We start from the raw sequence: 27,587 nt of genomic DNA, 5'->3' as shown, positions 1-27,587 counted from the left end.
ACGGGCCTTACCTTTTTAAAATAAATTTTAAAAGTTTATAGTTAGTTAGCGCAGGACCCGTGATAGATGGCGATGGCTTTCGGAATGCCGCCATCCAGGAGTGGATCGATCAAGGCTGACGATGGTGACGATGGTGACGATGGTGAGGATGGTGAGGATGGTGACGATGGTGACGATGGTGACGATGAACGCACCCCCCCACCCCCGCCAAAACGCCCAAGCCCCCCCCCCCCCCCATGTCCTCACCTTGTTCTTGGAACGGCGCTTGGCCTTGCCCGGCACCAGCTTGACGGCGCTCTCCCAGGTGCGGCCGCTGCCGACGGCGCGGGCCCTCACCGTCAGGTGCAGGGGCCGGCGGGACAGGCGCAGGGTCCGTGCGGCGCGCAGGCTGCCGTCGGCCTCCAGCGTGAAGCGCCGGTCGCTGGCGCTCAGCTCCACGGCCTCGCCGCAGCTCTCAAACGGCACTGGCGGGGGTTGGAGGTGGGGAAGAGGGGGGCACAGGCGGACGAGGGGGGGTCGTGATCGTTAGCGAGGTCGTGCTCGTTAGCGCGTGGGCTCGTTGATGCGTGGACGACGTGCGGTGGCGCGAGACGAACGGTCGGAGCTAGCGCGGGCACCGTATCCCACCACTCCCAGTGTCATCTTTAGTTTTTTATATTTCTATAGGAGCCCGGTACAAAGCACAAACCACGCCGAATACCGTGCATCTGGGTTTAAAGCGGGGGGTGAGTGGGCTCGCCGCCCCACCGAGTGAGTGGCGACCACAAGCAGGGGGTGCGCATTTCCCCGCGTGAATTGAGCGCGCGCTTGCAGTCGACGACACTCGCGGGTGGCGATTACAATCATTTCGGGACTTTGTGTTCAGACTTTCGCCGACTCCCTGGAAGACGCGTCGAGGAGACGTGGTTTTCGAGCTGAAGGCCGCTGGCGCTTTTTTTCTCAATCGCCAACAACTTTGCGGGGGGGGGGGGGCTCAGGGATCCGTTCTGACAAATCGTCTGCCCACGGCGGCGAGGCGAGGCCCAAACGGTGATAACACGATGATGTAACACGATTTTTGTTCCTGAGTAGTAAGTGTTATTTTCGAATTGCTTATCCCTCAAAAGTATAGAAAATGGCTGTTATTCCCCACAAATGCACACGTTTTCTCAATGAAAATAGGTAAATAAAAATGTTTATCTGTCCTAGTCACAAAAGCAAAGTTTGTGGGGAATAAGCCATTTTCTGTACTTTGGAGGCATAAGCAATTATAAAATAACACTTACGACCCAGGAAGAAACAAAATATCTATTTTTAGTTACACACTATAATTGGGGCGTTGCGTCGGGTGGGGGAGGGGCTGTTTAACGGAAAAATGGCCGTATGGTTACGCGGCCTAATTTGTGTAAATGATACAAAATAAACCCCACCTCACAAGGAGAGAATGCGTAGGCTGGAACAAAGCTTCACAACGCACAGAGCAAAGGATCACCATCAGCAGGAGGTCACGACTCCCATCCCATCGTGCCTTGCGTGCATGTCATGTGACCACCCCATTTACATGTACATTGCTCCACACAGCCTTGTCGAAACCACCAATTCAAAGAGAAGTGCATGCGTGTGTGTCCCCCCCGTATTATTGTTTTGACCAGCACCAACTGAACTGTGTGGCCGTCCCTTCAGGCAGCGATGGACAGAAGAAGAGACGACGACAATAGACCGGCCATGCTGCAGCAAAAGTGACTCGTCAACAACCATTCAAACACACGAGACGCGCACGAGACACGCATGACACACACATTACACGAGATCCGCACGACAAAGACACGCAGGAGATAGGCACAACACACGCAACAACAGAAGAACTCGACGTGACACGTGCAGTGCACACGCTCTACGCGAGCACAAACTTACGAAAACTGCGCGACGCACACTGCGGCACCGCCGCCCACCCCACCACTCCCCCCCCAAACTCACAAACCCCCACCACCCATCCTCACCCTCCACCGCCTGCCCAGACCTGAGAAAAGCATCTCGGACCCACTGCAGTGTCGGCAATTCCTCCCTCGCCCGCCCGCCGCTAACTCAGGGGGATTTATAGAGATTTAAGCACGGCCCTGGCGCCTCTTAATGGGCAAGTGAATCACTGAGGAGCCAAGAGGGCACACGATGCTGGGAATCCGTGTGAGTCATCCGACCACACACACGCAGACAATGAGGGATTGGGGGGGCATCATCAACGGTGGTTGATGGCGGTGATGTCACAATTGCTGATCTTGCTGCTGCCCACTGGAGGGGAGTGGGGGATTAGGCCTTCGATGATGTCACCCCCACCACCACCGTGGAGGCCCGGTGAAAAGGGCACTTTGTTGAAGAGGTTCACGGTTTGGAGCCCGGCGGGCGCCCTGGTGAACCCCTAGCGAGATCACCGCAGTACGAACCCGACGGTTAATGCTGGTCACCAGCACGCACCCCGTCGGCTGGGCGGCACACGTCAAAGGGTTCCGACGTATGCATGTGTGTTGAACGTCTTTCGCACCGTACGTATCCAACCGCGCTAATCGGAGGTGGGGGTGGGAAGGACAAACTAAACGCAAAGAGTGGTTCTAGAGAAACGAGTGTTCGATCGAAATGATTTAAAAGTGCACAGCTCCAGTGGCTTCCGAAAAAGAGAGCGTTCCAGACGGCCGCAGAAAACACGTCTGCCAGCGCTGCGCGATGCGGAAAGGAGCCGGGCCCGCCCGCCGTGTTCGTCGATGTCGCGGGCGATGACTTAACCGACTTACGCACGGACCATTTCGATTCGGTTTTAACCGCACGGCAACCGTGCGCGCCCTCCGACCGGCCGCCTGCACCGGCCCTGCGAGGCACGGCGGCGCCTTCGCGCTGAGCCCGAGCTTCGGCGAACCGAGTGAGAACCGCGCAGGTCCCCGCCAAAAGCTCTCGAGGGCAGGGCGTTGACGACGGCCGCTGGCGCGCGAAATCCCAATTAAGCGATTACGAGGGCAATCGTGTTTTTTTATATCTCTCGTTGCGAACGACGTCACGGGACCACCTTGACGTGCAGCGAAGCGGACGGCCGCGTACGATCGTTGCGGTCGTCACGTAACCGCAGGATTCAACCGGGGCGGCCTGCCAGGGCGGTCGGACCGTGAACCTCTTCCGACGAAGCTGGCCCACGTGACCGACCCGCAGACCTAACCCTGACCCCGAGTGCCTCGGCCGTGAATATTATCGCCGAATGCTTTTAATAAACTGCCACAACCCCCGCCCCCCGCCCCCCGCCCCACCTCCTCCTCCTCCCCTCCCGATCCCATGAACTCAGGGCCAACGTGCCGATTCAACAGAACAAAAATTGCTTCGACTCTTTGGTGAACGCAAAACACCCACCATGGGACCCTTTTTTGTTGCCGGTATCAAAATGATAAAAAAAAAAGAGACCAAAGCCTTTTTAGCCTTTCCGGCAATAACACACAGGAGCTGTGTTAAGTTGTTCAAACGCCAAATAGGCACACCTATTGCAAAGGCCTGCATCAATGCTGCATTAAGCACACATGCTTGTGGCAAAACACGCAAACAAACACTGCTTTGGATGACAATGCGTGCATTGTCTTAGACAGATTGGCCTACACACCAGAGGCAGCCTCCTCTATGGCCTTGTCTCAACAACAGCGGTAGACCACAGAACAACGCCAAAAGCAATGTTTGTTCCACCTCGACTCTTTCTGTTTAGGAACTGTAAACATAAATAAGAGATAGGTACCTTTAACACCCACCACCCACCCAAGATGCCTGTGTGCCACCGGTCTACCCAGAGTCTTGACGATGGGACGTGGCTGTATCTGCACCCTGGATTCATCCAAATCGTACGGGGGGGATTTTACACATTCGTTTGGTGTGGCGGGTCATTGGTCACATGACCCCTGCAGCCACTAGGAGGTTGCGACATTCCAGGCGGTGTTGATAAAAGATTCGTCGCGGACTCGGTGAACTTCCGTGCGGCGTCATTAGGAGACCCAGACGCCGATATATCGTAGCCACAAGGGGTCTCTCGCTCCCCATGGCTCTCTCTCTCTCGCTCTCTCCCTGTGCCATCTCGCTCTCTCATTGGCTCGCTCTCCCCGTGCCATCTCTCGCTCTGTTCATCTCTCTCTTGCTCTCCCCGTGCCATCTTGCACTCCCCCTGTGCATGTCTCTCTCGCTCCCAGTGATTCTCTAATCGTGCATCTATCTCCGTCCATGTGCATCTTTACCGAACATGTGTCAGAAAGAGCATCACGTCTCCTCGGATTCCACCAGTATACATAAAGATTCTGATAGAGATTCCGATTCTCTCTCTCTCTCTACTCGTGCCGCTCCCCACCACCACATGATTCCGTGCTTAACGTGGTACCGAAACCTCAGGACCGCTGCGAACACGGAGCAGCAGGAATCTACCACTCTCGCTCGCCGCGCCACTCACTCCGCGTCACTCTCGCTCATCACATCACTCTCGTTCGCCGCGTTACACACTCCGCGTCACTCACTCCGCATTACTCTCGCTCATCGCAACACTCTCACTCATTGCACCACTATCGTTCATCGCATCACTCTCGCTCGCCGGGCATTCTCGAGTTCACTCGCTACCACCACTCGCTCACTACGCCCACTGTCTCACCAACCATTCTTGCTACTCATCCATGCAGCCTCAACCACCCACTCTCACCTCGGCATGCTCTATTGTCTAGACTGAAAATCAACTTCTTTAGAACTCCATAACAGGGTTTTTTTAGGGTTAGATCGCGTAAATATATGTGTTGTTAAACCCACCACCACCCGACACGGCCAACTAGTAAGGGTTGTCACGTAAACAGAACGTCCCAATTCGTCACTAGTACAGCACTAACCGGTGTGTTGGAGAAATAATCCACATTTACAATTTGCTCTACGCTTTCTAATCCCAAAAAAACCCCTATATTTTCTTTAAGTTGAGAACTATTTTCTTAGATTGAAAACTGATTTATTTAGAACAGTTTTTTGTGCTTAGTGCCGTTGTCCTTCTCCGAAACTTCCGATTAGCACGTACGGCGCAAAAGAAGTTCAACGTACACAGATACATGCTTGCTCACGACACAATGCATCCTCACCACCGACTCAAAACACTGTTCACACGCACGACTTGCTCTGCACTCTCAACACAACCATCATGCAAGCTCAGCTCGCGCGCTCACCACCCACTCACTTCCACCTCTCACTTCCCACGACAAACTCTCACTACTGTCCCCCAAGACACCCACTCAGAGACCCAAAGGCGAGACTCGGAGACCCAAAGGCGAGACTCGGAGACCCAAAGGCGAGACTCTGAGACCCAAAGAGAGACTCTGAGACCCAAAGGGAGACTCTGAGACCCAAAGGGAGACTCTGAGACCCAAAGGGAGACTCTGAGACCCAAAGGGAGACTCTGAGACCCAAAGGGAGACTCTGAGACCCAAAGGGAGACTCTGAGACCCAAAGGGAGACTCTGAGACCCAAAGGGAGACTCTGAGACCCAAAGGGAGACTCTGAGACCCAAAGGGAGACTCGGGAGACCCAAAGAGAGACTCTGAGACCCAAAGGGAGACTCTGAGACCCAAAGAGAGACTCGGAGACCCAAAGGCGAGACTCGGAGACCCAAAGGCGAGACTCTGAGACCCAAAGGGAGACTCGGAGACCCAAAGGGAGACTCTGAGACCCAAAGAGAGACTCTGAGACCCAAAGGGAGACTCGGAGACCCAAAGGGAGACTCTGAGACCCAAAGGGAGACTCTGAGACCCAAAGGGAGACTCTGAGACCCAAAGGGAGACTCGGGAGACCCAAAGAGAGACTCTGAGACCCAAAGGGAGACTCTGAGACCCAAAGAGAGACTCGGAGACCCAAAGAGAGACTCTGAGACCCAAAGGGAGACTCGGAGACCCAAAGAGAGACTCTGAGACCCAAAGGGAGACTCTGAGACCCAAAGGGAGACTCTGAGACCCAAAGGGAGACTTGGTGACATGTAGAGTGGAGGTTAGGGGGAGGCAGTCGGGGTCATGACCCTTAAGGGGCTGGAGGCCAAGAGCTGGCAGGAGTGGTCCCATCGCTTAGAGACACCAACGGCCGCCCAGACACGGTTAACTTCACATGCGCTGACAGAGTCAATAAACAAAGGAATCTCGAGGAGGGAGGACCGGCATTAGCGTGACATCACCGCGAACACAAACATGAATTATACTCGCACAGACACTCGCGCGTAAATCACACACACTCGCGGGCAGACAGACAGACATGAATTACACACAATCGCATTCGCACACACAAGCCGTAAATCGCACACGCACTCGCACGGACGAGAATTACACGCAGACAGAAATGAATTGCGCATTGCACACCACACACACGTACACATTAACTACACGCCCACAGAAATTGCACATACCATGCGCACACACCACACACAGATTCCATTAGTCTCCCACAGACATGAACTACACACACCACAACACTCCCACAGAAATGCTGAAGGGTTTCTATAAACGGAGACAAAGATCACCGTGTGTAGACGTATATACATACACCTTTGCGGAAAAGTGCTGTTAGCGAGCGCCTATTTATAAGGCTGGCACACCGCCACGCCTCACCACCTTCGTCTCTCCAGTGCCGATGAACATCAGGCAGTTCAAACAGCAGAATCTACATCATGGGACCTCCTTTGCCAGTACCAAAATATACTAATAGGGTTTTTCCCCTTTTTCCATTACTCTGGTAGTGCGTTGTCTTTGAACCGTGCGCCTTTTGGCGTCATCTGGTCGAACACCATATGAGACTAGGCTCCTAAGAAAGCTGTCTCTGGTGTGGACCAATCAGTTTCAAAGACAATGCATACATTATCAGAGTATTGTTTTTTGTTTGCATTTGAGTGCAAGTATTGTGGTTAATGTAAGCATGATTCCTTGCAAAAGGTGTTAGTTTTGTTGCCAAAAAAAAGGGGAAAAACCCTATTAGTACCCAGCAGAAGTTCAGGCGAACACAACTCGTGGTGTCCAAAGTGTTTGCGTGTCTTGAACCAATGCTGCTGAAATGATGCACCTCCCCAGAAGGTGAGCCATCTGGCTGATGGGATGTGTTAAACGAAAACGCCCACGTATTTATTCACGTGGCGGGACAAATATGTGAGGGAGGAGACGTATTGTTCGCTTATCTGTTTTGTAACAGGATAGGTCCAGGCCTAAACTAAAACTAAACTATTTTCTCTAAGCAAGTAAAGCCCACCGAGCTATAAACTCTTCCAGAAGCGACCTGGACACAAATGATAGCTCAACGAAGTGGCTTAGCACGTAGACATTTTATCGCAGCCAAACAATCTCAACGCACGTTTGTGGGGGGGAAAAACCGGAGGACCCGAATAAAAATCCACCCGGCCACAGGGAGAACACGGAAACTCCAAAAATAGAGGTGTCAGGATCGGGCCCGAAGCCAAGACCTCCTGCATACCGGGGGAGGGAGATAACATCTCACCACGGCGGACTGCTCCTTATATTGCTCTCGCCGGATGTTGTTGGACGACTGCAATCCGAGGCATCTGTTGTTACGTTAGTGGCTCATTACGCACGTACGTAATGTTGCTGTTGTTATTGCTTTGTTAATCACGGTGAGGAAATAAACGTCACTGAGTTTGCAAAAACAGTGCACTGACCACAAAACCACAGCTCCCACAAATACAAAGATTCTCTGTGTAGCCTACACAGGCAAGTGCTGTTAGCGGGTAGCACCTACGAAGGCTGGGCACTATGGCACACGAGGGGGTGGGTTGTCAGCACCACGCCCGACCGCCTTTGTCTCCACAGTGGTGATGTTTACACACCGCACCAGGTACCCATCTGAGGCTGAGTCGACCTAGGAGAGGCCTCGGACCGGTTCAAATAATCATTACTGGTATTGGCCGTGAGCGGGAATCGAACTCGGGTCGCCGGGTTTGGAGCGGAGCGCCAGCCCCTACACTTGCGCTCCCCCCGTACGCACATAATCACGCGCGCACAAACGCACACATATGCACACACAAAAACTAAGACGCACGCATTCACACGCACATTACACGTGTAGTGACACAGCGCCAACTGCTGTCCAGCAGCGTCAACTGCGGTGGACAGTTAGCGCACACGCCGTCGAGCATATACACGGCTGTGTGCCGGCAGGGCGGAGGAACTGGGGCAAGGGTCACGGAAGACCTCATCGGGAGGCCCCTGGAACCCTTTAGCGGGTTCGAGAAGGGGGGCGCGCGGCCAGAGTGCAGCCAGGCCACGCCGAGGGGAATAAAAGCAGCGGAGGGGAATAAAAGCAGCGGAGGGAGAGCTCCGGGCTGCCGGTTCTGGGAGTGGCCTAGTCTCGTCGCCGCCGCCGTCGTCGTCGCTGCCACCGTCGACCGATCATTGCGCGGCCGAACAGTAGTTGGCCGTCTCGGTCGACGCCGTCGGTGCAACGCGTTCAGGGTTGTGTCTAGGCCGGCTTGTACGGCAACGTGGTCGAGAGAGGAGGCGATCCGTGCGAGTGAGAACGGCCAGAGTTTGTGTAACGGATATAAAGAGAGAGAAGGTGCCTGCCTCCTGCAACAACCTCGTCTCCGACTGAGTGTGCGCTACACACACATACAGAGGACACTACACACATACACAAATAACACATGCACATTGCCAAACAGCGCGTGCACATCATACACAAACCACAAACACGCAAACAACCGCGCACGCTACTTCCACATCTGCGGACGTACTTATCAGTCAACGAATATGCGGGGGGAGGGGCGAATCGTTCGTGTGACCGTGAAAGTTGGGCATTTAACTTGGCGCGTAAAGCGTGCGGCGGAAGTTGCGATCGGCTATTCGGATAGCGCCCGAGCCGTTCACGTGCCTTGCGCGCAGGGGAACAAACAAAATGCTCGCGGATTACCGCGCGACGGTGTCGCGACGTACTCAAAACTTTTCCTAATCCACCCCTGGGAACGTGGTCGTTGGTGGTCATGACAATGGTGAAATTCAGTTTCCTGTAAGCGTCAAGCCACCGGATAATTCCATAATTAGGCAATATCTTCTGAAATGAAAAACACAATAGACAATCAACCTTTAAAGTGACAGACCCTATGTATTTTAAGATGGTTTTGGAAATGTTGAGTGCGAGGTTTCTCAATATGTTAAACTCCCCACCCCCACACAAAGGACACAGAGTGATAGACACAGTGATTATGGACAATGAGAACACAAAGACCCACAAAGGCAGTGACACACACACAAAATGAAAGGCACAAAAGATAAAGATCCCCCGTTTAGCCTCTGACAGGCTGTTGGGGCAAGTGCCAGCAGCACGCCCGGCCACCTTTGTCTCTCCACTGCTGATGTTTACACATTGCACTAGTTACTCGTTTACGGCTGAGCAGATCTAGGTGGAAGACCCAGGACGGATTAAAATATTCCCATACTGTACATTGAAGCGTACGCACGCTCACACGCACACACAGTGAGACAACGCTAAAGACAAACGCACAATGTCACGTATAAAAACACAAGACAAAGATCACCCATACAGCCCTAAAACACTAGCGCAAGTGCTGTTAGCGAGCACCTATGAAGGCCGAAACGGCACACGGGGAGGTGGGTGGACAGCTCTACGCCCGGCCGCCTTTTTCTCCCCAGTGGCGATGTATTTACACACCACACCAAGTCTTAATTTGAGGCTCAGTCAACCTAGGGGAGGCCCAGGACTGGTTCAGATAATCGTCACTGGTGTTGGCCGTGAGCGGGAATGGAACTTGGGTTGCCGAGTTCGTAGCGCAGCGCGCTAACCGTGACACCACCGCTCCCCATACAGAACAGTTGCACACACACACAACGCGCGCACACACACACACAACGCGCGCGCACACACACACAGTATCCCCTAGACATCTGTGAAGGAGAGATTTCATCGCACAAGGTTGTTTCCTCGTTGAACATTTTCAAATAAACACTAACACCACACCACTCACACACTAACACCACTCGCACAACAAACTCCACATATAAACACAGCATTCACACTCCTCTCACCCCAAGACAAAGATCCTCCGGCATAGCCTTCAACAGACTCGGAGCAAGTGCTGTTAGCCGAGCACTTCTCACCCAAAACACTCAGTACACAGCACTTTCATCCACACACCATCCCACACACTCGCACATAACCCAACAACGCTCATACATACACCACACCGTGCACTCACACACATACACCACACCGCGTACTCACACACATACACCATCCCACACACTCGCATCCACACTACACACTCCATGTCACACTCTCACACCACTGCACACTCCATCTCACACTCTCGCACCACACTGCACACTCACATCCACACACCATCCCACACACTCACGCACCACACTGCACACTCACATCCACACACCATCCCACACACTCACACCACACTGCACACTCCATCCCACACACTCACACCACTGCACACTCCATCTCACACTCTGGCACCACACTGCACACTCACATCCACACACCATCCCACACACTCACACACCACTGCACACCATCCCACACACTCACACACCACACTGCACACTCCATCCCACACACTCACACCACACTGCACACTCGCATCGACACAACAACCACACGCAACAATCACTCACAAAAAACAATAACCCCGCCCCTCCCGTATAGCCCGTAACAGACTGTTGGGGAAAGTGCTGCTAGCGAGTAGAACCTATGAAGGCCGGCACTGCACACGAGGGGGGGTGTTTCCGGAATCACACACTCACCACACACTCACACCGCACACACTACACTCTCACCACAAACACCGCACACACACTACACCATCTCACCACACAAACTACACACTCACCGCACACACTCGTGCCTCAGCTCTAGCAGAGCGTCAATTCTCCACCGACAGTGGTGGTGGTGGGGGGAGGGCACCCCGACTGCACCGTCAACAAATTCCCAACGCAAAACAACGAGGCACTAATAAACCCATGGCGGCAATGACCGCAAACAAAAGGACGACGGCCATCAACAACAGCCACCACCAACCACCACCAACCGCCGCCAATCACCGCCAACCGCCGCCAACCACCACCACCGCCAGCGAAAGTGCCTGGCGCAGGCAAACGGTGACGACTCCGCCGTCGGAGACGTTACTGCAGCGTCGGCAAAGTTGGTCGGCGCGCGGCGGTGCCGAGGGCACGATGAACGATGCGACGGCGGAGGGGGACGCGGCGGGGGTCACCCGACCGTGGCGGCAAGCGATCAGCATTCTATTACGCCGCCGTGGTGGCGAGATGTTAACAACCTCGCCTGGTATGCAGGAGATCGTCGCGGGTTCGATCCTGACCCTGAAGCCTGTTGTATATTTGGAATCTGTGTGTGTCTCTCTCTCTCTCTCACCGTGGTAGCGTGGATTTTTCCCTCCGTTTTTCCCTCCATGTTTAGAATCAACGTCACGCGTTCAGAGTATTTGACTGCCAGAAATGTGCACGTTACGATGAGCCACTTTCGCTCAGCTATCATTTGCGATGGCCAGGTTCGCTTGTGAATAAATAGCTATATTGCTCAGCGGGCCTGACCTGGTAAAATATGAATAGATATGAATAGTTAGTTATGGTTGGTTAGTATTATTATTTTATTAGTATTATTATTGCACACGCGAGTGCATGCCCTTTCATTAGACCCCGGAATGCATCGACGAGTCTCAAGATTCCTGCTGCAGGAGGGGACCTCTCTCTCTCCTGCAGTAACGTGGGAAATGTTTGTTTCCCCCGCAATGCCATCGTGTGTCACACAACCGTTCCAACCAGGCCCAAAACCTGGCCCAAACGCGGACGCTCGCGATTCGCTCGCTCTCGCACAGAGACAAAGACGACGGCTCGGGACAAACATCCCCATCATCATCATCATCGTCGTCATCACCCCCATCAGCTGGTCACTCACGCAGATACCGACCGGGCCTGATACCTCCTTAGCTTCCATGAATGGCCGAGGTCGTAGAGGGGGTGCGTTTTCAGGGGTTGCAGGCATGAGCCTCCCCCCCATGCTCATTCCTCACTCCCTCCCCACCGCCCCCAACCCCCGCATCCCCCACCCTCCTGCCTATGACCCTAAATAATTACTGGTAATTTCCCCAAAATCACCATCGCCACGGGCAGACAGGAATTTTTTTTTTACAGAAGAGGAAGTGAATGGGCGCTGTGTAAAATCGAAAAAAGAAAAACGAGAAATGTTCCTGTTTGTGGGAATGGCGCGTCGTCGTAGGAGGTCACGGTTCAATTCCAGGGCCGAGGCTAAACCAGGAAGCCGTGGGAGGCCAACAAAGAGGTGCCCTTGGAGGGGGTGGCAGGTGGAAGGACGTGAGGAGGTAGGCACACGTGATCGAAACCGCGAGCCGAAACTTGCCGTGCAGAATTTGCAGTTTTTTGGTGGTGGTGGTGTTGTTGTTGTGCGGTTAGGGAAATTTTTAAAACGTTTCCAATTTTACCCAATGAGGCTTTTATCGCGGGCGCACACGCCAGCCATTTGCGCTGCCAAGTCGGTCGGTCGCGGCGTACGGGCGAAAGAGGGGATTACCGAGGGAGCAACCGATACCCCTTCACAGAGATCCCCATTGCCGAGTGCACACAGCCCTCGCGGCGTAAGAGACCCCACCTGACCCCTCTTGGTAGCACGGTGAGAAACACCCCACCCCACCCGATACCGTCCCCCCCCCTCCACCACCCCAGACATACAGCAACCTGCACAGTGGCACAGAGAGACTCCGAGAGACGCGGAAATCTCCCCACATCTGTGTGCACGTTGAACTTCTTCCATAGCCAACCATGCTAACTGGAGGTGCGGGATACAAAGACATCCACAGACGCGAGGGAGAATGCTTCAGGCACAGAGACCCCCCCCAACACACAGAGACAATCACACAGAGGTCACCATACCACCCCAAAAGTGTAGAGAAACCCTCAAAGAAGACAGAGACCTCCAAAGTCAGAGATCTCCACAGTCACACCGAGATCCCCGACACCCAACCACCGCGAGAGACAGAGACACACAGAGTACCGCCCAACCCAACCACCGCGAGAGACAGAGACACACAGAGTACCCCCCCCCCCACCTAACCAACCCAGGAACACGCACTTCTATGCCCAGGCGCTCCCCTCATAAAAGATTCAAGATCCAGCCGAAAGCTGCAGCCGTAAACGAAAAAAAAACCAGGCCGAGCCGGATGAACGCGGCGCCCGCCAAAGAATCCGACTAGAGGTGGAATCTTATCGCTGTGGAGGGTGAGGTGGGGGTGGCGAGGTGGGGGGGGGCAGCTGGCGAGTGTCAGCGGGAGTCCGCACGTGTTGGTGATGAGGGCCGGTGGACGGCCGTCAATCTGGAGCACCCCCCCCCACCCGCATTCCCCTCCTCATCCCTCGCATTGCTCCCCGTCATCGCAGCGGGGTGCAAGGGAAGTTGGTGGCGTTCGATGGGGTATGGTGGTAGTTGGGGGTGATTGGTGGGGGTACGGTGGTAGTTGTTGGCGATTTGGCGAAATACAGTGACAGTTGGTGGTGGTGTTTCGTGGGGTGCTGTGGTAGTTGGTGGTGATTGGTGGAGTACGGTGGGGTAATTGGTGGCGCTTTGTTGGATTCGGTGGTAGTTGCTGGCAATTGGCGAATACGGTGATAGTTTGTGGCGTTTGGTGGGGTACGGTGGTAGTTGGTGGGGTACGGTGGTAGGTGGTGGGGTAACATGGTAGTTGGTTGGGGTAAGGTAGTAATTGGTGATTTGTTAGGTTCGGTGATAGTTGGTGGCGTTTGGTGGGGTAAGGTGATAGTTGGTAGTGATTGGTGGGGTACGGTGGTAGTTGGCGAGGCACACGGTGGTAATTAGTGGTGTCTGGTGGGGGGGGGGAGGATATGGTGGAGGCCTGGCGGGGGTTTGGCAAGTACCCCACTCCACAAAGTGAGACATTCCTGCTCCAACCGGGGCACGGGCCGGTAAATTTAGCCACAGGGGTTTTCAGGAAAGGGGGCTTGGGGAGGGGGGCAGCAGCAGTGGTGGTGGTAGCGCTGGCGTCCTACATTCCGATGAGCTTAACTAACGGAGCGCAGCTGTGGCACGCGCCGGCAACACCGGGCAACAACCACCCCGGCGGGCAGCGGTTGATGGTAATCCAGCAGTGGAACCAATCCTGAGTGGAACCAATGGCGAGCGGAACGATCATCAAAGTGCGGAACGAATCTGGAATGGAATTGAATCTGCAGTGGAACGAATGTGGAACGTAGCAAAACGTGCGGCGGAATAAATGTGGCACGGAGTGAATCCGTGCCGGTATGATTTATGTGGAGAGGTACGGGGATTCCAAGTGGAACAAAATCTGAAGCGGAACAAAATCACGGAGAGGAACACAACCTGGAGAGAGGAGAGTTGAGGGGGGGCAGGTGAGAATGCGGGAGGGAGAGGAAGTGAGAGTGGGGAGGGAGAGGAATTGAGTGAGGAGGAAAAGACGTGAGAATGGGAAGGGAGAGAAAGTGAGAGTGTGGTGAGAGAGAAGTGAGAGTGAGGCGGGAGAGACGTGAGAGTTGTGAGAGAAAGTGAGAGTTTGTGTTGAAGAGACGGGAGAGTGGGGAGGGAGAGAAAGTGAGAGTGGGGTGGGAGAGGAGTGAGAGTGAGGCGGGAGAGACGTGAGAGTTGTGAGAGAAAGTGAGAGAGATTGTGTTGAAGAGACGGGAGAGTGGGGAGGGAGAGAAAGTGAGAGTTTGTGTTGAAGAGACGTGAGAATGGGGAGGGAGAGAAAGTGAGAGTTTGTGTTGAAGAGACGTGAGAATGGGGAGGGAGAGAAAGTGAGAGTGGGTGTCTCTCTGTGCCCTCAGGGTGGGCCCGACTCGTGTCTCGCGCTCTGTAATCACCGCACAGGCACTCGCGTAACCAATTAGGGGATGACGAACAGCGCTCATTTCCCCCAAATTACGGGGCCCGGGGCCTAGCCCCACCCACCACGAGTGACCAGAATGACCCTGAGGGTGACCTCCACAACCCCAACAACACTGCCTCCACCACGCAGCGGGAACGCTTGTGTCTCACCAACCAACATCACCAAAATCACAACAAACACTGCAACTACCACCAACACCTCAATTACAGATAACATTGCAACCTCCGTTAACACCACTGCAATCACGACTAACGCGGCAAACAACACCGAAATCAGTACTGACACTGCAAACCACCGTCAACACCACTTCAATCACAACTAACACTGCTACCATCACGATCACCGCTGCAAGAACCACAAAGCTACCCTGTATAGCTGTTAAACAGACTGTAGGGTCAACTGCTGTTAGCGAGCACCTATGAGACCAGAACGGCACACGAGGGGGTGGGTGGCCAGCACCACGCCCGGCCGGCTTTGTCTCCTTAGTGGCGATGTTTTTTTACACACCGCACCAGGTACTCATTTGAAGCTGAGTCAACCTCGAGGAGGCTGAGGACCAGTTCAGGTAATCGTCACTGATGTTGGCCGTGAGCAGGAATCAAACTCGGGCCGCCGGGGTTCGTAGCGCAGCGCGCTAACCACTACACCACCGCTCCCCACTACCCACACCCAGCTCCGACAAACCGCACACCCACGCTGGTTCAGTCGCGCCCCCCCCTCCGTCACCCTGCACCCCCCGTAGCTCCCATCTCTACCTAACTGCCTGAGCCTCCGCTAATTGGAATCGCCATGGCAACATCCACGGCGAGACGAGCGGGGTCGTGGGGTTAGGCTGAGAGGAGTGAGTAGAGGGGATCAAGCGGCTAGGGGGCGTGGGGGGACGGGGGGAGGTAGGGGGATCAGGGAAACCCACACCTCACGGGGGAGGTGTGGTGGGGGAGCGATCAGAGCTAAGGGAAAAGGGGGAGCAGAAGGATCAAGGAGTGGGGGAGCTGACACCGGAATAACGGAGGAGCGACGCAAGGGGGGGGAGGGTGTGGGGGCCGAGAGACGTCTTAGATGAAGAGATCAGAAACGTTAACGTGTCGAGGGAGAGATCTGACATCGAGTTTATTATTTTTTTTATGTGAAAATTTTTTTTAATCACACCTCAACGCGAGCTCGATGCACGGCACCGGTCGCCAAACGAAGAGGGCGGTTGGGGGGGGGGGGAAACACAAATTCCGTGAACAGCAGCCCCGAGTTCGACGCGACAGGGCCCAGTGAGGAGGGAAAAAACTGGGTTCAGTCCCCGACCCAGGTGGGGAGAGCACCACGGTGGCTAAGAGATGTTAACTACCTCGCCTGGTATACAGGAGGTCGTGGGTTCCATCCCGACACCGACGCCTGCTGTATTTTTGGAGTTTGTGTGTCTCTCTCTCTTTCTATCCCCGTGGTCATGTAGATTTTTCTTCGGGACCTCCGGTTTCTTCCCTTCACATTTAGATTCGACATGCGGTATTTTGCTGCTAGAAATGTCCACGTGACAAGCCACTTCATTGAGCTATCATTTGTGATAGGTTACTTCTGAAAAAAAAGCTATATAGCTCAAGTGGGGCCTCACGTTTGTAAAAAAAATAGTTTAGTTTCACAAGTCAGGGTTCGTAGCGCAGCGCACCACCCACTACACTACCGCTCCACACACCCACTCACCCTCTCACTCGCACTCCTCACCCACTCTCACCCTTTCTCCCACACACCACTAGCGCGTAATGAGTGAGAATGACTCAAGGTCACACATTAACAAACATACTCGTGGAAAGAAAGGGACAGAGGGGGGAGGGAAAGGGGGGGGGTGATATTCATTTCAACACTGTTATTGCCCCCAAAAGCCAGCAACAACCAGCACCATAAAACTTGCAAAAGATAAAGAGCACGAGGTCATTGTTATTAAGAGCTCGGGGAACGAGAGTGAACGATGGGAGGAGGGAATTCCCAAGCGGAGCAGCGTGGAAGGAAGAGGGCCAAACGAGAAGTGCAGTGTGGTCAGTGAGTGTGTGTGGGTGAGTGCATTGAGTGGGGAGCGGTAGTGTAGCGGTTAGCGCGTTGCGCTATGAACCTGGCGACCCGGGTTCGATTCCCGCTCACGGCTAACACCAGTGACGGATTATCTGAACCGGTCCTGGGCCTCCCCTAGGTCGACTCAGCCTTAAATGAGTACCTGGTGCGGTGTGTAAACATCGCCACTGGGGAGACAAAGGCGGTCGGGCATGGTGCTGGCCACCCACCCCATCGTTCGTGTACCGTTCCGGCCTTCATAGGTGCTCGCTAACAGCACTTGCCCCTACAGTCTGTTAAGGCTACACGGGGGATCTTTTTTTTTGAGTGGGTGAGGGAGTGTGGCCTGCAGTATGGCGAGTGGGTGTGCGAGTAAGTGGCTAGCTAGCAGCACTTGCCCCCAAACAGGCTGTTAGGACCTATACGGGGATATTTGTCTTTGTCGGCGAGTGAGTGGGTTGAGTGAGAGGCGTTGTGTGTGACCTGCAGTGTGGTGAGAAAGTAGGTGTGTGGGCGGGTGAGTAAGTGTGCGAGCGGATGGGAGGATGAGCAAGTGGGCGAGTATGCGAGTGTGTGTGACCTGCAGCATGATGGTGGTTTAACACACTGTGGGCGAGCCAATTTTCAATTAGGCGTGATATTTCGGATGAGTTGTAGAATGAGATATGGGATACCGATTAATTATGCATTGCTGTTAAGAATTATGGGCAATATAAAAGTCAAAGTGATGTCCTGCTCAATAAGCAGTGAGTATTGCGCATTTCCTATTTACAACACTGCAGACGCCAGTGGGGAAAATTCCACGTTCCTATGACGGGCACGAGTCTACCTACATGACAATCCCCTGTTGCCTTCCCCGCAAAGCGGTACATAATTTATCGACTCCAGAGGGTTGATGGTAGGCTGAGTCAACCCCCCACCCCCACCACCCTAACCAGGGTTTGAAACCTCAAACTTCCGCTTGCTTGCGAGCAGCCCGGCTCTCAAGCTAAGCCACACACGGCCAGTTCTGTTAAGCATCGTGGTTTAAAGCAAATCAATGCAGTGTAAGCAAATATCTACATCTCTAAATAAATACGAAACTTAAAATACGTTTAAGTCCATCCGCCTATTGGCTTTCCAGGCCGACATTACCCATCAGCTTGCGGCAGCATTCATTTAACTCTGGATCGGTTTGTGTCTTTCTGGGTGCTAGGCTTGTGAACATGGGATGTGGGAAGATGTGGATCTGGGGATGTGGCATGAGATATTGGTCAAGTTATTTCACGTATCGAGTGGTTCATGCAAATTGCAACGCAAAACCGCTGACCATTGCGACGCCACGTTCACACACGACGAGAATATGAGGGCAAGGGAACGCACAACACAACGTGAACTAGAGAGAACACGACTGAGACACAACAAGACCAGGGGTACGCAGAACACCACAACACGAACTTGAGAGAACATTACAGAGACACAACAAGACCAAGGGTACGCACAACAACACGACGTGAACTGGAGAGAACGGAGAGAACACCACAGAAACACAACAGGCCAACACTTGGGGTTTGTCGCAGGCAACGTTACGTGCGTGCTAGACTGTGACGCCTTATTTTAGGAAGCTGGCTTGGGGGTGAAGCGGCGACACCGAGCACAACTTCCTGGATGCTCGCAACTTCCCGCGTCTCGTCCCGACGGCACTTGGCGCAGTTTCAAACGGAAGCGCCGCGTACCCAAGAGCTGCGAGCGTCGTTTACGAGGATTGTTCCTCGACTCCGGCGGTGCGAGCGAGCCGAAACGACAATTGATAATGATCATCTTGTTAAACGGCGCGCTGTCAAAGGCTCGTGCCACCAATTTCAAATAGTTTGGGCCGTGTCGGGTGGTGGAGGGTTCTTAACGACACGAGATTATTTGGGACAGATCGCGTACAGATCGTTACGTTGGCGAGCCTAACCCAAGCATCTATTGTGAATTATACAAGATGATGAACTCAGCTGGGAGCCAGTAAACACAAACTCCATGGAGAGGGGCATCATAAGAGAGTCCAGCGGAATGACGACCACAAAGATGACCCAAGACACCGGTAGGGATATCTGCAACGATGAGAAAGGCCGGTCCCTGGCAAGCACGCGTGCCAGAATCTCGGTCCAAGTTTGCGGAATGTTTTTAGTTTTTATTACCTGCAGGCGAATCTGTTTTGGGAAAAACACACAGCAGCAGCAGCATAACCGCCGCTTAATCTGAAACTTCTGCGGACAGTGCCCACAGCCTGCCAATCTCAGCGCCTTCACACGAGATATCCTTTGCGCTACGAGGACAGCGCGAAAACCGAATGTGGTCATGTTTAGTTTTTTTTTAAACGTATTTGGGGTGTGGGGATGAGGAATGTGTGGGATCGGAGATAAGGGATGAGACATATATGATTGGGGATGAGGAACATACACGATAAGATACGAGGAATATGTGGGATTGGGAATAAGGGTATGAGGAATATGTGGGATTGGGGATGAGGAATATGTGGGATTTGGAATAGGGGAAGAGGAATGTGGGATAGGGGATGAGGAATGTGAGGTTAAGGGATATTGCATCGGGAATGAGGGATGTGGGATCAGGAATATGGGATGAGAAAAGTGGGATCGGGGGGGGGGGGTACAGGGGATGAGGGTTTTGGTACCTGGGACAGGAGGGTAATGGTAGGGGGGATCAATCATGAAAATAGGGTATGAAGGGGGACATGAGATTTCCTTAGATGGACGTGGCATTAAATCATGGCGAGAGGTATGTGGGAGATGAGGAATGTGGGATAAGGGGGTTGTGGAAAGGGGATCAAGCAGGACCCCTCACCTTTGAGCACCAGCTGGCCGGGCCGCAGGGTGTGGGTGCCCGGGCGGAGGTTTGTGCGCCGCAAGAACCCGAGCACGCACGCGCCCTCCTCGTCCTCATCCTGCGACACACAAACAGACAAAGATTCCCCCCTTGTTAACGCACCGTTGGGGGTCAAGTTCCGTTCGCGAGCAGCAACCTGTGAACTGCCGGCACGGCGCACGAGGGGCATTCGTCTCCCCGATGGTGATGTTTACACGCCACAGCAGGTAATCATTGAAGGCCGAGGCAAAGTAAGGGAGGCCCAAGACCGATTCAAATATTAGCCATTGTTAATGTGGTCGTGAGAGAGAAATTAACTTTGGGCTTCCGGGTTCGTAGCGCAAAGTGCTAACCACTACACTAGCTCTCAAAACAAAGACCCCTTCCCGCATCGCCTTAACAAACTGATGTGGCAAGTGCTGTTTTTGAGCATCTATGAAGGCCGGCAGGGCACACAAGGGGGTGGGGGGGGTGGCCAGCACCACGCCCGGCCGCCTTTGTCTCCCCAGTGACGATGTTTACACACCGCACCAAGTGTACTCATTTGAGGCCGAGTCGACCGGGTTCGTAGCGCAGTGCGCCAACCACTCCACACACCGCCACCGCCTGTCACGCAATCCATTAAGGACTTAACCCTTCAACGATGCAAACTTCAACCCTGACGATGAATCCATAAGAACGCTTTTTTTTGGGTTCGATCACGTAAATATAAATTATTGTCGTTAACCCGCCACAACTGACACAGCCAATAAGTAAGGTTCGTCACGAAAACAAAAAGTTGCCAATTAGTTACCAGTTCAGCACACGGGTGCGTTGCAGAGTAAACCCACAACATTTACAATCTGAGCATGACGTTTTCCGCTGGCGATTAACAAACAGCTCCATCGGGCGATTTGTTAGAATTGTGAAAGAAGCCTTTCCCGTTTCGGTCTTCAATAGAGTCGTCAAGGTGACGATGCAGCTCGATAAACCGAACAATCGACAATCAAGAAGTGGCAAACAACAAACACATCCTTCTCCTGGCCAGAGACCTGACGACACAAAATATCCCCCTGGGCTTCGATCTTCCGTCCCTGAAGTTTCTTGGGGCCCACACAAACCCCTGAATCGCACGAACTGCTGTACAAACTACGGCAGTAGCAACTAACTATACTCTTTGTAAACAATTGTTTTTAATTTCACCATGTAAGGCCCTCTAAGCTATATGGCTCTTTTTCAGAAGCGACCTGGCCCACAAATGATAGCTCAACGAAGGGGTTTATGTGAAAAATTATAGCAGCAAAATAATCTAAACGCTTGTATCTAGATGTGGAGGGAAAAACCGAAGGACCCGGAGAAAAATCCACACGACCACGTGGAGAACATTCAAACTCTAAAACATACAACGGGCGTCAGGGTCGGGATTGAACCCACGACCTCCTGTATACCAGGAAAGGTAGTTAACATCTCCTAGCCACCGTGGCGCCCAACATGATGATGCTGCACAAATTGGAAATTAAAAAAACCTCCGGGCAGTGCTTGGAAACTGTGGTCACCACCCACAACAGAATAATGGAAAGTGAATATCGACATCGTAGGCTCGATTGACAAATACGGAGGTGTGAGAGGCATTTCGTCATCACAGCAGCGATTATTCACCACCCCGCCAACTCCTGTTCTGGCTAAAAAAAAACACTTCAATGCAAAATTAGTTGTTGCTGTACGGCAACATGAGCCACACGAAGACAGATCTACAGATTCACACCGAGACCCATGGACTCACATACAGACCCGTGAACTCATATACAGATCTCTAGATTCACGTCAAGACCCATAGACTTACACAGATCCATGGACTCACATCGAGACGAGTAGGCTCACACACAGATCTAGATTCAGATCGAGACCCATAGACTCGCATACAGACCCATGGGCTCACACACAGATCCCTAGGTTCACGTCAAGATCCATAGACTCCGATAAGATATCCAGAACCACACGCATATCTATAGATTCCCCATACAGAACCATAGACTCAAAGAGACCTGCCAATACTGTAACGTATATGAAGGAGGCATCATCGCAACAGCGATAACACCAATTTCACTACTCCTTGACGCAATCATCAGGCTCATCAATCTCGCTCGATGTAAAATCACAGCCGCTTCTCCACATCATCATCATCATAAGCCACACGGAGAAGTCACCAAAGATGCCTAAGCAAACTACGGGGGCAAGCGCTTATAAAAGGCCAATTTGATGGGGTGGGTGGCCATCACCACGCACGGTCGCCTTTGTCTCACCAGTGCTTGATAGTTGCACACAGCACCAGGCACTCATTTAAGGCTCAGCCGACCTAGGGGAGGCCCGGAAGCGGTTCAGATAATCGTCACTGTTGTTGGTCGCGAGCGCGAATCAAACTCGGGTCGCCGGGTTCGTCGTGAAGTGCGCTAACCGCCGCGCCACCGCTCCCCAAGCGCGCACACACACCCAGGAGGATTGAGGGGGACACAAGATAGAAGGGAAGCTGGGGAGAGACGGGGGGGCCCCCCCAGGGAGAGAAGGGGGGCCCCCCAGGGAGAGAAGGGGGGCCCCCCAGGGACAGAAGGGGGGCCCCCCAGGGAGAGACGGGCCCCCCCCCAGGGAGAGAAGGCCCCCCCCCCCTGGGAGAGACGGGAGGCCCCCCCAGGGAGAGAAGGGCCCCCCCCCAGGAAGAGAAGGGGGACCCCCCCAGGGAGAGAAGGGGGACCCATGGGGATAGAGGGGGGCCAGGGGGATAGAGTGGGGGGCAGGGGGATAGAGGGGGGGCCAGGGGGATAGAGGGGGGCCAGGGGGATAGAGGGGGGGCAGGGGGGTAGAGGGGAGGGCAGGGGGATAGAGGGGGGGGCAGGGGGATAGAGGGGGGGGGCAGGTGGATAGAGGGGGGCACCCAATGAGAAAGGGAATCCATGAATCGAGGGGATGCAGGGGTAGCAGAGAGAGGAGGAGGTGGTGGTGGGGGGGGGTGATCTCGGTGAGAGAAAGAGCGGCGAGAGAGGGGAGCGCGCGGAGAGCGATGAGCGTGGAGCCGAGATCGTATTACACGGGGAGGGAGAGACGACGAAGGGAAGAGGATGGAGGAGGAGGGGGGGGTGCCGAGAGAGGGGATGAGAGACCGACGATGCAAGGGGGTTTTTCAATGGACAAGAGAGAGCGAGGGGGGTGTGTGCATGGGGATGCGATCGCATGGGGATGATGAGTGCGGGGAAACGAACGGGATGGTTGCAGCGGGGTGGTGGGGGGGGGGAGATGCGAATGGGTTTGAGCGAAGAGATCGCGAGTGAGAGGAGGAGGGGACCCACGAGGTTGTAAAGTGGCAAAGGGGATAGGGCAGCAAAAGGGGATGAGGCGGAGACGACACGGACGAGAGGATGCGTGGAGAGGAGCGAGGGCTTCCAAGGGGATACGTGGGGTGGGTGGGGGGGGGTTAATAAAGGATGCAAAAGGGGGGGCTGACGAACGAGCTTGAAAATGGGATAAAGGGGATGAGGAGGATGGGGCTAAGAGACCCCGTTACCTGAGACTCCGCTTTCACCGCGCCCAGCAGCAGCAGCAGCAGGGGTAGCAGCAGCATCCTGGGGTACAGCCCCCTCATTTCGGGGGTTCCTCTTCAGGGTCCCTGAGTCCCCCAAGGTCCGCCTCAGAGAAGGGGGCTCGTCGCTTTGTCTCGCGCCGAGGGGGTATCGATGGCTACTGCTGCCGTTTGCAAGGTCCCTGATTTTGTTTGTGGTGGTGACGAGGGGGGGTTTGGGCGATTCCCCGATCTCGGGAAGGGATATCTGGGGGGGGGGTCTGGGGGGGGTCTGTGCCCCCTGGCTGCTGTCGGGGGTCCCGGGCTCGCGGGGTCCGTTCGGCGACTGCGCCCGCGGGAAAATGGCGCAGAGCGCTGGCGCGAGGTTGAGAGGGAGAGAGGGGGTGGGGTGGTGGGGGTGGGGGGGAGGTAGCACCTGGCGTGACGTCACTTCCCGAGTGACGAAATGGCACCGCCCACTACCTGCGGGGGAGGGGGAATGAAGGGGGGTGGAGGGGTGTGAATAAAGTGGGGGGGGGGGGGGACAAAGTGGGGAGGGATAATGAGGGAGGGGAATAAAGCGGGGGGGGGGGTGAATAAAGCGGGGGGGGGAATAAAGCGGGGGGGGGAATAAAGCGGGGGGGGGGAATAAAGCGGGGGGGGGGAATAAAGCGGGGGGGGGGAATAAAGCGGGGGGGGGGAATAAAGCGGGGGGGGGGGAATAAAGAGGGGGGGGGAATAAAGAGGGGGGGGGGAATAAAGCGGGGGGGGGGAATAAAGCGGGGGGGGGATAAAGCGGGGGGGGGGAATAAAGCGGGGGGGGGGAATAAAGCGGGGGGGGGGAATAAAGCGGGGGGGGGGAATAAAGCGGGGGGGGGGAATAAAGAGGGGGGGGGGAATAAAGCGGGGGGGGGGAATAAAGCGGGGGGGGGATAAAGCGGGGGGGGGGGGGATAAAGCGGGGGGGGGGATAAAGCGGGGGGGGGGGGGGAATAAAGCGGGGGGGGGGGATAAAGCGGGGGGGGGGGGGATAAAGCGGGGGGGGATAAAGTGGGGGGGGGAAATAAAGCGGGGGGGGGGGAATAAAGCGGGGGGGGGGATAAAGCGGGGGGGGGGGAATAAAGCGGGGGGGGGAATAAAGCGGGGGGGGGGGATAAAGTGGGTGGGGGGAATAAAGCGGGGGGGGGGATAAAGCGGGGGGGGGGATAAAGCGGGGGGGGCGATAAAGCGGGGGGGGGGGTGGGATAATAAAGAGAGGGGAAATAAAAGCGGTGGGGGGGGGGCGGAAACGAGGGGGATGGGGGAGTGACGAGGTGAGTGAGTGCGGGGAGTGGTGGGGGCAAAGGTGGGGGAGGGGGGAGGGGGGCACGTGCTGATTGCGCCGAGTCAATCATCACGATCGGCGTTCATCAACTCGCTTTGCTCACAACAATGAGTCGGTGTGAGTACTGCACTGTACGAGGCTGCGATCTTTATCCCTCTGTATGCGAACGAGTCTCTGTGCGAGTCTCTAAGTCTCTATGTAAGTATGGCTTTCTATATGAATACGTGTGGGTTTATATGCGCGTCTGTAGGTCTTTATGTAAAGTCTATGGAAATACAGTACTGACTTTGTGGGTCTCTATGGGAGTCTGTGCGGTGTCTATTGGAGTCTGTGGGGTGTCTATGTGGGTCTCTCTGTAAAGTCTATGGGAATACAGTACTGAGTATAAGTCTATGCCTTTATACGTGACTTTGTGGGTTTCTATGGGAGTCTGTGGGGTGTCTATTGGAGTCTGTGGGGTGTCTATGTGGGTCTCTCTGTAAAGGCTACGGATCTCACTTTCACTGCTGGATGAAGGCCCCCTCCAATCCGCCAACGCCGCATTCCACGATCCTTTGATGCAATCGCGTAATCTCGCACCCGCACACGAGACGATTGCATCGCTCCGTGTGCCACCGGCTCCGTTCCGTGAGCCAAGAGTGAAAGGGGGGAAAAAAGGAGTGGGAGCAGCCCCGCCCCTCCACCCCCAGCCCCGCCCCTCCACCCCCAGCCCCGCCCCTCCACGCCCAGCCCCGCCCCGCCCCTCCACCCCACACCCCTCCCCCCTCACACACACACGCCCCTCCCCCTCAAACTCCCCACCATCCCACGATGAATCACGTGGCCGCGAACGAGTTAACGAATGAGTTCATTGATCATTAATTTAACTTATAATATTAACGAGCTTATTTGGCACGCCCCTCCCCCTCAAACTCCCCACCATCCCACGATGAATCACGTGGCCGCGAACGAGTTAACGAATGAGTTCATTGATCATTAATTTAACTTATAATATTAACGAGTTTATTTGGCAGGAACACTTTTTTATCCGATTGGCGTCATCTGGTCCAACCCACGTGAGACTAGGCTCTAAGGAAAGCTGTCTCGGGTGTGGACCAATCAACTTCAAGGACAGTGCATACATTATCAGAGTTATGTGTTTTGTTTGCATTATGACTGCAGGTATTGTGGTCTATGCAAACATGACTCCTTGTAAAAAGGTGTCAGTTATGTTGCCAGATAGAAGGGTAAAAAACCAATTATCATATTTTTGACTGGCAAATGAGGTTCCAATGGTGTTATCCAAGGGTTTGTCCGTTACTCAAAAGCCGCTATTGCTGTAACTGTTGATGTGCCTATTGCAAAAACGTGGACGTCTTAATAAAAAAATGAAGCATCGCTTTGTAATTCCCATCAGCCTCCCGACTAGTATATCACTAACTGGTGTGTTGGAGAGCCAAGCCACAACATTTACAATCTGAGTACGACGTTTCGCCAGTAATTACAACTAGCTTCATCAGGCGACAGCCTGATTTGACTGCTCATGTCTTTTGAACGGTTTTCACGAATTTTGCGGGCGAATAAATTAATAGATGAAGTGGCTGAGTGGAATAGATTAATGATCGAGTTGATTCAGTGATTGAGTGAATGAGCGAGCGAATGCGTATTTGTGTGAATGAATCAACGGTGCAATCGAATTGAGAAGTATGTACGATTGAACGACCGAGTATGGTAATGGGATAAGTTAACGAATCAATGTGTGGAACAATTAGCTTATTTAATTGATGTCCGAGAGAATCAGCTGGCGAATGATTAATCCTTCAGTGAATCAGTCACAGATAATACAGTACAACATTTTATTTATTTATTTCAGGGGCGCCACGATGGCGTGGTAGAATTCGTCATCCTCGCCTGGTATACAGGAGGTCGTGGGTTCGATCCCGACCCCGACGCCTGCTGCTGTGTATTTGGAGATTGCGTGTCTCTCTCTCTCCCCGTGGTCGCGTAGATTTTTTTTCTCCGGCTCCTCCGAATATTTTTTTTCCTCCTCCACATTTATAAACACGCGTTTAGATTATCGACATTATTTGTCTGATATACATTTCTAGGTCGCTTGTGAAAAATAAGTTAAAAGCTCAGTGGGTTTTACCTGGTAAAATGAAACATGTTTTAATGTATTTTTGTTATTTACTTACCTTTTCCTAAAGTGTGCACTCCTTTCATATGTTTGTATTTTTGTTGTGGCTTTCTGACCCGCCCCCAACTGGACATCTGTGAAAAGATCTGTGTAGCTAATCGGTTTCCTCCAGTGTCAATAAACATTCTCATTCTGAAACAATAACAACAACAACCACCGCCATTCGCCACTAAGTGGCGGTGACTTCACCACGGCGCCTGTGCCAGGCTAGGTGCACTTTGAGGCCACGTGAAGTGTCGAAGGCTCGCTGCTGGCAGCAGGTCACGGGACAGACCCAGATGCCATGGGTTGACTGCTGTGCCAGGCTAGGTGCAGCAGGTCACGGGACAGACCCAGGTGCCACGGATTGATTGACTGAGATGACTGGCAGATGCACCAACTGTGCCAACTTGCTGTGTTTTATCTGCCCCGGCGCTCGGCTCGTTGTTGTGAGCGTCGCTCCACCTACCCTCCGCTGTTGCCGTAGGGCGACTGCCCATCAGCATCCCTCACGAACCTCCTCCACAGAGGTCGATCTTGACACCGCTGGTCACCATTCATTGGCAAGTCCACTCATCTCCACGCCCTCAACGCACAGACAAGACTGTAACACACATACACTGGACCAGATTCGACATGCAACGTCTCATCAGCAGAGCCAGCCCTGACGTGGAGAGAGACAAATATTTCGATTTAAAGCTTTCGTGACTGCAGGGATTCATCTTCTTGGTTCTTTCGGTAAAGTCACGTAGAAGGGAAATAATAAA

The 27,587-nt window shown here is 53.8% G+C and overlaps 1 protein-coding gene across 1 annotated transcript in view; it reads right to left on the bottom strand.

Moving 5' to 3' along the window:
• The window catches only part of LOC144949648 (cadherin-2-like), a 50,354-nt gene extending 26,633 nt beyond the window's left edge, over positions 1-23,721 (bottom strand). The window contains 3 exon segments of the mRNA XM_078879633.1: positions 247-464; positions 19,793-19,892; positions 23,349-23,721. Of these exon segments, the coding sequence (XP_078735759.1) occupies positions 247-464; positions 19,793-19,892; positions 23,349-23,426 (396 nt within the window). The 5' untranslated portion in view covers positions 23,427-23,721.
• Positions 23,722-27,587: the final 3,866 nt, after the last annotated feature.

This window comes from Lampetra fluviatilis, chromosome 54 (assembly GCF_964198595.1).
Source record: "Lampetra fluviatilis chromosome 54, kcLamFluv1.1, whole genome shotgun sequence".
Classification (NCBI taxonomy): domain Eukaryota; kingdom Metazoa; phylum Chordata; class Hyperoartia; order Petromyzontiformes; family Petromyzontidae; genus Lampetra; species Lampetra fluviatilis.
Note: the sequence above shows the minus strand (reverse complement) of the source record. Positions and strands in the feature narration are given on the sequence as shown.